The 12,623-nt window shown below is 37.6% G+C and overlaps 4 protein-coding genes across 4 annotated transcripts; 2 read left to right on the top strand and 2 right to left on the bottom strand.

Annotated features, from left to right (window-relative positions):
- The first annotated feature begins 812 nt into the window (after positions 1-812).
- LOC111831977 (COP1-interactive protein 1) lies at positions 813-4,420 on the top strand. The gene is made up of 3 exons (XM_023787885.1): positions 813-917; positions 2,203-2,400; positions 2,504-4,420. The coding sequence occupies exons 2-3, from the start codon at positions 2,307-2,309 to the stop codon at positions 4,138-4,140; spliced, it is 1,731 nt and encodes a 576-aa protein (XP_023643653.1). The 5' UTR covers positions 813-917; positions 2,203-2,306; the 3' UTR covers positions 4,141-4,420.
- Positions 4,421-5,176: 756 nt separating this feature from the next.
- Positions 5,177-7,032, bottom strand: LOC17894262. Its single transcript, XM_006300422.2, has 4 exons — positions 6,939-7,032; positions 6,743-6,830; positions 6,025-6,657; positions 5,177-5,938 (listed from the first exon to the last, which is right to left on the bottom strand). The coding sequence occupies exons 2-4, from the start codon at positions 6,826-6,828 to the stop codon at positions 5,332-5,334; spliced, it is 1,326 nt and encodes a 441-aa protein (XP_006300484.1). The 5' UTR covers positions 6,829-6,830; positions 6,939-7,032; the 3' UTR covers positions 5,177-5,331.
- A 2,124-nt stretch (positions 7,033-9,156) lies between these two features.
- LOC17895946 lies at positions 9,157-10,346 on the top strand. Its single transcript, XM_023787888.1, has 2 exons — positions 9,157-9,388; positions 9,627-10,346. Exons 1-2 carry the CDS (start codon positions 9,157-9,159, stop codon positions 10,199-10,201), a joined length of 807 nt encoding a protein of 268 aa, XP_023643656.1. The 3' UTR covers positions 10,202-10,346.
- A 209-nt stretch (positions 10,347-10,555) lies between these two features.
- LOC17895712 lies at positions 10,556-12,512 on the bottom strand. The gene is made up of 5 exons (XM_006302188.2): positions 12,421-12,512; positions 12,154-12,304; positions 12,000-12,070; positions 11,613-11,915; positions 10,556-11,526 (listed from the first exon to the last, which is right to left on the bottom strand). The coding sequence occupies exons 2-5, from the start codon at positions 12,276-12,278 to the stop codon at positions 10,673-10,675; spliced, it is 1,353 nt and encodes a 450-aa protein (XP_006302250.1). The 5' UTR covers positions 12,279-12,304; positions 12,421-12,512; the 3' UTR covers positions 10,556-10,672.
- Positions 12,513-12,623: the final 111 nt, after the last annotated feature.

Raw genomic sequence — 12,623 nt, 5'->3', positions numbered from 1 at the left:
GCCTTTCGCTGAGTTTTGCTCTCCAACTTGCAAAATCAAAGCCTCGGGAATGGACTGGAACAAGAGCGCCGTCGCAACATCGTTCTTCTTCACGTCGGTGGATCCCGGTTCTATTGTCTCCCACACTTCGCTTACTCGAAGGGTGACCTTCATCCTCATCGCCCAAACCGTATAGTTTGTCGATGTCAACATAGGACAATGAATCGATGGAGATCCAAGGTCCTTTGTTCTTGGTGGAGGATTCTGCTCATCCGCCATCTTCTTCGCACACTATTCTTTTATCAAAAGCTTTTAACCTAAGCTCTGATACCAATTGTTGGGAATCTAAACCAAGCCAACTTTCCATTAGTATGATATTGTCCGCTTTGGGCTTATCACTCAAGCCCGCACGGATTTATTGTGCTCCTTCCCAAAAGGCTTCATACTAATTAGAGTTGGACTTAACTTATATATTAGAAACTTCTCTTTCTAATCTTCCGATGTGGGATATTGGTTTGTATTCCAATAAGTAAATGTTAATGTGGGATGTTATATAACAAGTAAAAAATTACAGTTTTATCTCTCATTCATATTTTTGTCTTAGAAATAAATCACACAAAAGTCAAAATCGTAAAAAGTCGTAATGTATTTGACCGGTTTGACGAGAAATTTAGAAGAATGAAATTGCCAGCTGTGAAGCGGAGACGGTGGAGAGGGACAGTGGCAAAAAGGGTAATAAACACTAAGAAGGAAGGGTAATGCTGACTCACCAAGCAGCTTCTTCTTCTTCTAACGTAGTTTGGTAATAAAAGTCCAAAAAACCGAACCACTTTTCTCTCTTTATTTTCGTCGGTTCGATTCACTTGTGTTCTGTTCTGTTGTTGTTGTTTCATTTCGCCACCGTTACTGTCACCGGAGCTCGATCCTTCTTCTTCAAGGTACAAAATCTCATATATCATCATCACTTTGCTCATTAAGCTGACTTTGCTCACTCTTCGATTCGATCCGGTTAGCTCAAGCCTTAAATTAATTCACTTTTTAGTGTATTTTTCAAGTTTTGAGTATTAGTGCTCGTTATGCTCTATGTATCAGGTTCTCGTAAAATCTTTTAGTGTTTTATTTTATTTTTATATAAATAAAAAAGTTTCTACAGTAATCTGCTCATGTTTCTTGATCACATAGCTATGAGTTGAAGCTTCTTGATTCAGCAATCAATGTTTCTTTTACATATTCTTCACTATTGCTTTATCATATTCCCATTTGATTGCTCCCAATTTTTTTTAATTTTTTTGGGGCAGATTTATAGATTTCTAATCCATGTAACTGTTGGATCTTTGTTAGTCTTTGGTTATATAACCTTTCATGCAAAATGGATTCGGATCTATTGTAAGGGAAACTCAAAAACTAGTTACCAATTATCATTCATTCTTTTAAAATTGCTAAAGTTTTTTACTTGGGTACATTTTGATGGAAGTGAAATAAGATTCAACCCTCAATTATTGTCAGTATAATAAGAGACATAAACAAAAAAGAAAGAAACAACGCATATGGTGATGATAATGATAGCTGTCTCTTGTTTTTATCATTCTCTTGCTGTGCTTTCTGGTTCCCATTCCCCCTAAAGTTTCTCTTGTGGCTCCACTTGCATTCTCCAGCCAATTACTTCTTTCTTCTCTTCATCAGATACCATCTCATTCTTATTTAATAAACACATATTTTCAGATTTTGTTTTGGACCACTCTTTAGTTGATTAGCAATTTTGTAATCAGTTCAAAAACTATGTCGCATTGGTATGGATCTGTATAGTTTGAGATTGTATCATTTGTGTTGAATGTGAGTATCTACTTTGGATTATTTCAGGATATGTATCTTAGTTCTCAATCTTGATTTTTTGTTTTACTTTCATTCCCAGAGAAGGAATGAATCTATCTGTAGTTGACCAATCTCACCTTTATGGCATATAATATTACTTAAAGGATTTTAATATTGTAGTGCCAGTGTCTATATGTTTGGTCATGTCAGGCTCCAATTGAATCATATACTTCTTTATTTCATTCCTGTTACCATCCAACTTAGTGTCAACCCCTAATTTTATATTACTTTACTAAACATTTGATAATGATTGGTATAGTTTCCAATTATATACATATATTTGCTAATGGTCTTGAACAAGTTAAGAGTTTCTTCTTCTCACATGTCTGTCTTCGCTGTGACATTGTGCAGAGTTAAGATCGTGATGCTTGATGGAGTTCTAGATGTCCCGGAGATGACTTTTTAGTTCCAAATCTCGAAACTTTTTTAAGTGCCTTTTTTGATTGATTGGAGAAATGAGAAAGCATAGTATAAGAGACTCCTTGAAATCTTTCTTTGAGCCTCATCTTCATCCTGACAATGGTGAATTGCTCAAAGGAACTAAAACTGGTAAGTTTCTTTCTTCACTTGTTTGTTTACTTTTTGATTTGGTCTTTTTTTTGGTTTTGGATTTGTTTAAAAGAAAGACCAAATACTTTGATCAACAATGCAGAGATGGATGAAAAGGTGAAGAAAATATTGGGAATTGTTGAGAGTGGAGATATTGAGGAAGATGAATCCAAAAGAGTTGTGGTTACAGAGTTAGTGAAGGAATTCTACAAAGAGTATGAATCTTTGTATCGCCAATACGATGATTTAACTGGTGAGATCAGGAAAAAAGTCCATGGCAAAGGAGAGAACGAGAGCTCTTCTTCTTCGAGCTCAGACTCGGATTCAGACGAGAAGAGCAAGAGAAACGGGCAGGCTGAGAATGACATAGAGTTGGTAAAGAAACAGATTGAAGATGCAAATCTTGAAATTGCTGATCTGAAAAGGAAGTTAGCAACAACCGATGCAGACAAAGAAGCTGCAGAATCAGAGCACCAAGAGATTGTGAACAAGTTGAAGGAATCAGAAGAGATCTGTGGTAATTTGAGACTTGAAGCTGAGAAGTTAGCGAGTGAAAACAAAGAACTAAAGCAGAAACTGGAAGTTGCTGGTGAGACGGAATCTGAGCTTAATCAGAAGCTAGAAGATGTGAAGAAGGAGAGAGATGCATTGGAAGCAGAGCTTGAGAACAAGTCTCAAGAAGTTTCTGAGTATGTGAATCAGATTACGAATCTAAAAGGTGAGATGGCAAACAAGGCCAAAGATCACGAGAATACACTAGAAGAAAACAACCGTCTACAAGCGCAAAAGAACGAAACAGAAGCAGAACTCGAGAGAGAGAAGCAAGAGAAGCCAGCGTTACTGAATCAGATCAATGATGTGCAGAAAGCTTTGTTAGAGCAAGAAGCTGCCTACAATACGCTGAGCCAAGAACATAAACAGATCAACGGTTTGTTTGAAGAACGAGAAGCAACAATCAAGAAGCTAACAGATGACTACGACCAAGCCCGAGAGATGTTGGAAGAGTACATGTCAAAGATGGAGGAGACAGAGAGGAGAATGCAAGAGACTGGTAAAGATGTTGCATCGAGGGAATCTGTGATTGTTGATCTCGAAGAAACGGTAGAAAGTCTACGTAATGAAGTAGAGATGAAAGGAGAGGAGATAGAGAGCTTAATGGAGAAGATGAGTAACATCGAGGTCAAACTCAGGTTGTCTAACCAGAAACTGAGAGTAACCGAACAAGTGTTAACTGAGAAAGAAGGAGAGTTGAAGAGAATAGAAGCTAAGCATTTAGAGGAACAAGCTTTGCTTGAGGAGAAGATCGCAATGACACATGAAACATATCGAGGTATGATCAAAGAGATATCAGAAAGAGTGAATTCAACAATACTAGACCGGTTCCAATCCATGTCTGAAAAACTTGAGGAGAATCACAAAAGCTTTGAGGATACAGTGGTTGAAGCGACGAAGATGCTTTTGACGGCAAAGAAATGTGTGGTAGAGATGAAGGAGAATAAAGAGGAGATGAGGAAGGAGAAAGAAGAGGTGGAGAGGAAGCTTGAAGGTCAAGTAAGAGAAGAGGAAAGAGAGAAGGAGAAGTTGAAGGAGACATTGTTGGGAGTAGGAGAAGAGAAGAGAGAAGCGATAAGACAGTTATGTATATGGAGCGAACACCATAGAGATCGTTGTGAGTATGTTGAAGAGGTTTTGTCGAAAATGGTTGTGGCAAGAGGACAAAGACGGTCACAACGAGCTTAAAGTGACTTTGCTCTCTTCTCAAAATTGTAAGTTAGAGCTTAGCTGTGTTTATTTCTCATTTATGTCTTCTTCTGATTGATGTTTGTTTTTCTTTAATAATTTGTTTGTGCTATCTAAGTCGAAATTGTTTTGTTGGAGTGACGTGTGATGATTGTTTTGTAGTTGTAAGATCATAAAGATTGATTTGGATGGTTGGTGTCTTGGTGAGGTTTGTATAGACTCATTTGTCGTTATAATGTTTCTCTTGTTGAAAAGGAAAGAAGAAGAAAAAGCAACACTATACTACAGCCACCCGAGTAAATTACTTCTTTCTTCAATCATTCACGTTAGATCAATGAATCCTAAAACATTTTAAGTATTATTTTGTTCTTTGTTTCATAGCTAGATCAGGATTAAATAGAAAGATTGATGAAACATAATCATCTCTATGGTAATAGAGATTTTATCAGCAATCTACCAGATGAGATTCTTGGCAAAAATCCTGTCAAAATCCTGTCTTTGCTTCAGACAAAACTTGTTGTTAATGACGTCCATGACCATGAAGTGGAGGAATATGTTCTCTATTTCTAGACACGCTAGATAAGGTATTTAAGAATCGTTGTCGTCCCATGTCAAGAATCGTCGTCGCCCCATGTCAAGATAGATGCTCGTTTCATGTTTAAGCTGCAGATGCAATGACATTATGTTCCTTCATCAAAGTTTATCTGCAGACCAGATGTTTCACAAGTGTCTGACAAAACTTTCAGAAGAGACCAGTATTCTCTCTAATCTTCAACACAAAGTTAAATGACTTTGCAGCAAAGGTGTGTTTTGAACTTTTGGTTGTTCCATATTGAAGAGTTATGTTTTAAAGGTATCTTATAGGAAAGAAAAAAAGTCTCGATTGAGAAAGATGGAAAAAGAGTCGACGGGCAAACTGACTTATCTCCTTCCCCCTAAATGATCTCTCTACATTTCTCCTTGAATTTTACTTGGTTCAAGATTCCCCTGCTAAGTCACAATGAAATCTGTTTCTAGTTCAACACAGAGAGCTATCTCTTGACAAAATCTGACTACCTCTAGACGTTAATCATTTTCTCCATATACAGAGAGAAGCAAATAACTTAATTTTTTATATATACAGTATGCTCCTCAGTCTCAGTAAAAAATGAGAAAATCTAAGGCAAAATAACAAAACAGCACTAGCACTACTTAATGTGGTACTGCCTCGATACATAGAGGGAGAAACAGGTCCACAAGAACAGCATGGTTTATCACTTGCTTAGCTTCTTTGTCAAAGAGAGACTTCCACAAGTCCTGAATGTCAGGCTCCATGGCTTCTCTAGCAAACCCATTCGCCTCTGAAACAGCCTTGGCACATCTCAACGTGTCATCTACCTTCTTCAGTGCTCCTTCAATTCTAGACGTCAACTCCCGGCCATTAAAACAGCTTCCTTTCACTCTGAGAATCAAAACAAGGCGATCCAGATCTCTGATTCCAGAATCAAAATTCTCCCAAGTCGTCCTGATCAATTCCCATCGGACCGATTTGCCGTCATTCCGCTGATATCCTCCATGCTTGGGTTTGATATGTTTTGAGTAGACAAAATGAATAGAAAAAAGCAGCCTTTCCACCACGGGACTGTCAGGAATCATCATCATATCGTCTCCTTTTGCACCTATCCATAACTTGCAGCAGAAGCGTAACATGCTACGAATGTCATCACACAGCAAGAACATGGATCGAGCCACATATAGAGAGAGCTCAACTCCAAGTAGGGCAACCTCCTCTTTCAGCTCCTGCTTTGGAAAATCCTTGCTGCAAAAAAGTCAACACAAGCGAGTGAATTAGTTAGTGTGGGTGAGTAAGCAAACTCTGAAACGTAACAGAAAGAAATTGCAGACCCTAAAATGTAAGGAGAGCGTAGAGGCAGTGCGAGTACGCCGCTATGGAACGGGGTTTTAAGAAGAGGCGTAAACAGGTCGGTAAGAATCTCCATAAGTTTAGGTGCTGCTTGGTCAGCGCCGTCATCGAAGAGAGACTTCCACAAGGTAAAAATGTTAGACTCAAAGGCCTCCCTGGCAAAACCATTAGCCTCAGAAAGGGAGGAACTCAGTTTAGCATCTAGATTCTTGAGGATAAGCTTGTATTTGGCAAAAGCAGAGGATAATAGACGGTCATCGTAAAAGCAGGCGTCTTTTCTACAGAGAGGCAGAAAAAGGCGATGCAAAACAATGATTCCGTCAGCAAATTCGTCCCAAGCGGTGGCGACCAGATCCCAGTGGACGGAGTTGCCAGCATTCAAAAAGACAGCATTCTTGGGTTTGATACCATAGGAGTAGACATGATTCATAACAAGAAGCACCCTTTGTAAGACGCGGTCATGGTACATAACACATCGCCATAACGCGCAGCAGAACCACAACACAGTACGGATGTCATCTGAGAGCAAGAACATGGATCGAGCCACATAGAGGGAGAGCTCAACTCCAAGCCGTATAACCTCCTCTTTCATCTCCTCCTTCCCAGACCCGCTCCTACAAAACCACCATTTAGTTATATATATTCATCTTTTCTCTTTTGGGTAAAATGAACAGAGCAGAGCAGAGCAAAGGGACTAACCCTGAATCGAATGGATAACATCCTAAGTACGCCGGTGGCAATCGACCGTTACGGCGGAGAACACCGGAGATCGGGTTTGATTGCATCTCTTGCCAATTATCAAAAACAATTCAATATGTAATTAATTACTCAATATGTAGAATCATCAATATATTTAATATATATGCATTAAAAAAACAGAAAAACAAAAACGCACTTGATTCTTCTATCTATCAATCCAAGGAACTAGAGAAGATGATTGAATCGATAGAGAGATATATTCGCATCAATAAAAAAAAAAACGATTTGCTTCCGAATCCTTTCGTTCCGGAATATATATATATATATATATATATAAATTAACTGAAATAGGAAATTTGCTTTCTCCGGAGGTCGGTAAAATACAAAATACAATTACATCTAAAAAGGTTTTGGGCTTCTTTTAAGCCTTCCCATTTATCTCGGCCCATTTCAATATTGGTGACAAATTATATTTTCACGTAAAAGCCCATGCTTTGACTCTCATTTTGTTTTAAAGATTGGACTTGAGATTATACCAATGCTCAACGCAGTCAACACCCATGTAGGCTGTGTAGCATTGAACGTACGGAGATATCAACACTATCCTTTCCGCATTGCTTCCAAGCTACTACATATACGAGTGACGTATTTAATTCAAGTTGGAAACATTGAGGTGTACAGAGAAACACAGTTAAACTACGTACTAGTAAGCTACTCACATTACATAACACATAAAATTCTCAACTTAGACCTGTGAAGAAGAAGATAAATAAGTCAATTAATTTATAAAACAAAACAAGAAAAGCTATAGCGTATCAACAACAGGATGTTGACTGGTAGGTAAGTAAAATAGTAGAATATCAGATTCTAACGAAAGTTTCATATTTTATATATCTTTGAAGTAGTAAAAGCAATATTCTAGAAAAACACGTTACATTCCATGTATATAAATAAATTACTGAAAAGACGTGACTTGCTTGATCTTCCCATGCATGTTTCACATTTATATATATTTCTAATTAAGGGAAATTTGATTTGCATGGTTTTGATATAAAACACGCATTTCTACATACAAATATATATAATACACGTAATTATGATATTAATTAGTGATATGGCTAAAAAGATAGGCCTAATAATTATCTAAGATTGTTGATGAAGTTTTGTTTTCTTCTCCTTACTAGACACGTACGTTGCTTAAACTAAGGGAAGAGTGAGGACCACGTACGAGGCTGAATATATATTCGGTCCGGGGTCTGGAAAGGACGAATGGTTGTTATATTAATTGCGACATGGTAGACAGTAGTGGATCGTTCGCAACTGTGAAACGAAATCACACTGATCGCCTTCTAACATAATGAGTACATGCATATGTTGTGTAACGCTAACGCATATGGCCGTACGAAAGCGAGTTTACCATATAGCACATAAACAATTGGTAATATATATATGACGAGCCATACTCCGATCCAGATACGACAACCTAACCATGCACGTACCTACCCTGATATATTGTACAAGCTAGCTAGGTGAAGTGAAGTAATATATTAAACTGCATATTCTATATCATGTGGCTTCAGTAAAAAATCGACAAGTAGGTAATCTTGCAGCCATGTGTTTCGAATACGAATATCTTAATCTGGTAAAAGGAATTATTGCTTATTATTAAACGGGGGGATTTAACCCGTTCTAAAATATCTTAGGCGAGAACACCAAATTAATTATAATATGCATGTACATCACCACCCTAAAACACGTTAAAGGACAAATCATTTTGCATATGCCTAGCTCGAGTGTTGGAGACACTATTTTTTATTTCAACGTGGAGGACATTGGTAAAGATATGGTTTGAAACTTTGAGGTTTGAAACTTTGGAAGAATACCTTCAAAACAAAATGATATAAGATGTTTTGACTAATTTAACTCTAATGGAGGAAGACTTACGAAGAAATTAAATAGATTATTATATTTAGTTGTGTATATTTCTGTGTTGTTAATTGAAAACTAAACTGTCAAGATAAATTTCACGGATTTAACTTGTTCCGGTTTGGAATATAGTGTTATTAACACAAAAAGTGATTTACCCAAAATAACAAAAATAGACACAAATTGTCATCTAGATATAGTTGGTTTTGAACATAGCCACATCGATATTAAAAAAAAAAAAAAAAAAAAAAAAAAAAAAAAAAAAACCTAGATCTAGTTTTTATATTTCTAGGTTGTGTGTATATAGAAATAGAAAGAGAGAAAGAGGGTGTGTATTAATTGCTACATTTGATATATGAAGAGACCGTGAAGCTCATTACAATGAAGTTTCACACGTACGTTAACAAAATAGTTAAATAGGCTACGCGTTTTATTCTTCACCGAACACTTCGATCTCTAGACGTACATATGACCTCCACGTCCTATATATGGAGGTCTTCAGACAAAGAGCCTTATTAGAGTCGCAGAAGATGGCAACACAAACGGAGGGTGTTCGGAAAAAGATAAAGATGGATGATATGGTGATTAAAGGGCATATCAAACTAACTGAAGGTGTAAGACAACCTAAGACTTCAAGAGATGATCAATCTCCTAAGAGCTCTGCATCATCATCATCATCATCATCATCATCATATATGATGAAAATTAAGATGGGAAATTGTGAGTTATCAGGTTTTGATCATTGCTATTTTCTTTTACATGATGATAATTAAGGTCATAAATATAATTCGCTAGTAGCTTCATATATCTGTCCATGAACTTTTTGTAAGATATGGAAAAAGGAATTTTCTATATATATATATATATATATCAATTTTTTTTTTTTCATGAACGGTCTTTATGAATTAATGCATCACTATTGGTGTCTCATGTTGAGTTTATATATTTATTTCTACAGACAAAAACTCGATACAAAGATCAGAAAACACTAAAACGATGGAAAGTAATCAACTCAAGAAGAAGATGGTGATGAATCCGAAACAAAACACAGAAGAGAGTACAAATTTTGGTAGTATGAAGAAGAAGAATAAGGTATGGGACTGCGAAAGCACACTCTACGACTCATTCGAGCTAAACTCGTTCAATCGCCAACTCGATTCAGCCATCTCCTCCGCAGCTAGATCAATGTCCATGCCACACCTCTCTCATACTCCTCCACCAACGTCAGAAACGTCGACGTGGTTTTTGACCAAGAAACAACAATCACCGAACAAGATCTCACGGTCTCTAGGAAAACTCATCAAGTCAATGTTCGGACATAAACAGTCAAACACAACGTTCAAGGCAAGTCACGGCCGCGGCGTAGATATGGACAAATATTACGTAGTTTTCGACAAGACGGGGTCGCTCACGACAATTCCAGAGTCTGGAGAGTCAACAGAGATGGTTGGCTCAGAGACTAACTCGCTTGTTAGGAAAACAACGTCCGAGCGATTCCCGCGGACTCGGCTCGTTGGTATATCATGTTATTAATTATATTTTCATTTAATGTTATACCATACTATTAGTATATGGAGGTATTATTATGAATAGTAAGATATATAGCCTCTAAATAAAACACTATTATTGCTTTCATACAACTACTACTAAATGTATTATGGTACTAGTTTTTTTTTGTTTCTTACGTAGATGTAACTTTTTGGACACTTTTGTCGATTTAATTTATGAAATAACACTGTCAATTTGATTCTGTATACTCTTTAAAGATTTTACCTACGATAAGCATTTTTCTCACTTCATTTACTTTAAGAGTATCATTTCTAGTTAATTTTCACATAATATCATGTAGGGCAATGTCTAGCCCTGAATTTGGCAGGACTAATCCAGTGAATAAAACTCAGATTAGATTTACATCAAAAGGTTATATATTATATCTTAACTAGTCTCTACAGTATTAAGACTAGATACAAAACCAGAGGACTAGGTTAAGAGCTCTTTCTTCTCCTAAAGGCTAATGTCTAAGAGACGCAGCTGATGTGTGATTGCTTCTACAGCAATTAGAAGGATCACGAGGTTGCTCTGTGCTTCCTCTAGTTTCATGCAATTTCTCTTCCTTTTCTTGCGCCATTGAACATCAAAGATGAAATTACTACACAAGTTGCAACTAGAAGAGTTAGATGTATCAGAAACATCCTCCTCCTCCTCCACTGTTTCAGCTTCTTGTCCAGAATTGTGGCGTCTGTCAATGTCGTCACAAGCTTGTTTCTTTCCTTCTCTGCTCTCGCTCAAGTTCTTCTTCCGTTCCTTGGGTTTTCTTATTATTATTTGGCTGCGTTTTCTCTTGGGATACCCCTGCTCCCATGCTGAATGAAGACAATCAAACTGCTTTTTCCCGGAGACGGAAACTGCAGCTGCGGTTGTTTCTGTCTCATCTCTGCTCTTCGTCTTGTTTTTTATCCCGCTGCAACGGCTTTGTTCAGATTTTGACTGAGTTTCACCGTTGTTGGACACCAACACCAACTCTTCTTCTCTCTCCAATGCATACACATTAGTTAAGCTTGATGGTTTGCTTCCACACAACTTGTTGAAAAGATTAGAAGACCCTGCAACCACTCCAACTGATGTAGATTCCAACTGCTCCTTGTTCTTCACTCTTATCCTCCGGACATACTTCTTCTCAAACAATCTGTCTATCCGAAAACCATCAGAAGAATATATGTTTGGTTTAACTTCTTCAACAACCTTCACTGGTGCTGCTTCACCCTTTTGTTGCAACAACTCTTGGTTTCTCTGCAGCTCTTCAGATAACCCAAAGCAACTTCCTTCAGAATCCGTCTCGCCAGATTCGCTCTGCTTACCTGCAATTCCATCATCTCAAATGTCTTTACTGAAGACCAAACATATTGCAATGATAAAGCAAAATTAAACTCTATTGCTCCCTTACATGTATCTTGCTCAACTCTGACAGGCAAATACTCCTGTGCTGCTGCGTTCGCAAGAACCAGTAATTCTTCAAAAGACAATTGTTGAAGAGAACCAGACAAGTTGTTCCTAAGAAACTTTGTGCAACCTCTAAGACCAGCAGACTCGTTGGCTCTTTTCTTCCTCTTATAAATTTTGTACAATTCAAGACCTTTGTTCAATCTAGCTTCTTTAAGAGCCTTCTTTGCTCTGTGACTTTCCACAGTTGATTTAGCTCTTGGTTGCATCATCAGCTCTCGCTTTCCCTGAGACACATCTTGTTCACCTGCAAAATGAATCAGATCATAGATCAAGCCCTAAGAATACTGCAATTAAGTAAATCCCATAATCGAAATTTGCTATTTTTTACATTTGTCTTCCTCAGCCGCTTTGTTAGCCAGGATCATCAAATCGGAGGCGAAAGACACAAACTTCTTGCTCCTACATTCAATAATTAATCACTCCTTTTGGGAATTTCCATGGAATTAAGGAAAAACCCTAAAACCCTCGCAAGACAAATTTACCTCTCCGGTTTGGTCCGATTGATTTGTTCCGCCGAATTCATCGCTGGTTTCGGCAGCGAAGCTCGAGTGTCACTGCTCCTTTCTTTCACTTTCTTATCAATTCTCACTTTTACTCTTTCCTTCATCGGAAAAAAATTCCCAGTTGCCGAAACTAGCAAAAGTACAAAATTGCGAAGAAGAAAATGCCAAAAGCAAAAGGGTTTAGCGATTTAGGGTTTAAGCGAATAGGGTGCAAAGCATCTCAATGTATAACTATAAGAAAAGTACCAGCGCGAATTGAACGTGATCGGAGTTGTGGCGGTCGGAAGATAAGCCTGAGAGAGGTTTCACTGTTTCAGCACACCGTCCGTCGTCTTCTCTCGGAGACGATGTAAAAGTGAAAAACTCACCAAAGATTAAAATGTAAAAAATAAAATAAATTTAAAAAAATTGCGTATAAACGGGCCAATTATTAGATAACAGGCCCATTG

The sequence above is a fragment of the Capsella rubella genome, unplaced genomic scaffold (assembly GCF_000375325.1).
Source record: "Capsella rubella cultivar Monte Gargano unplaced genomic scaffold, Caprub1_0 scaffold_2, whole genome shotgun sequence".
Classification (NCBI taxonomy): Eukaryota; Viridiplantae; Streptophyta; class Magnoliopsida; order Brassicales; family Brassicaceae; genus Capsella; species Capsella rubella.
This window is presented reverse-complemented; position numbering and strand designations above follow the sequence as displayed.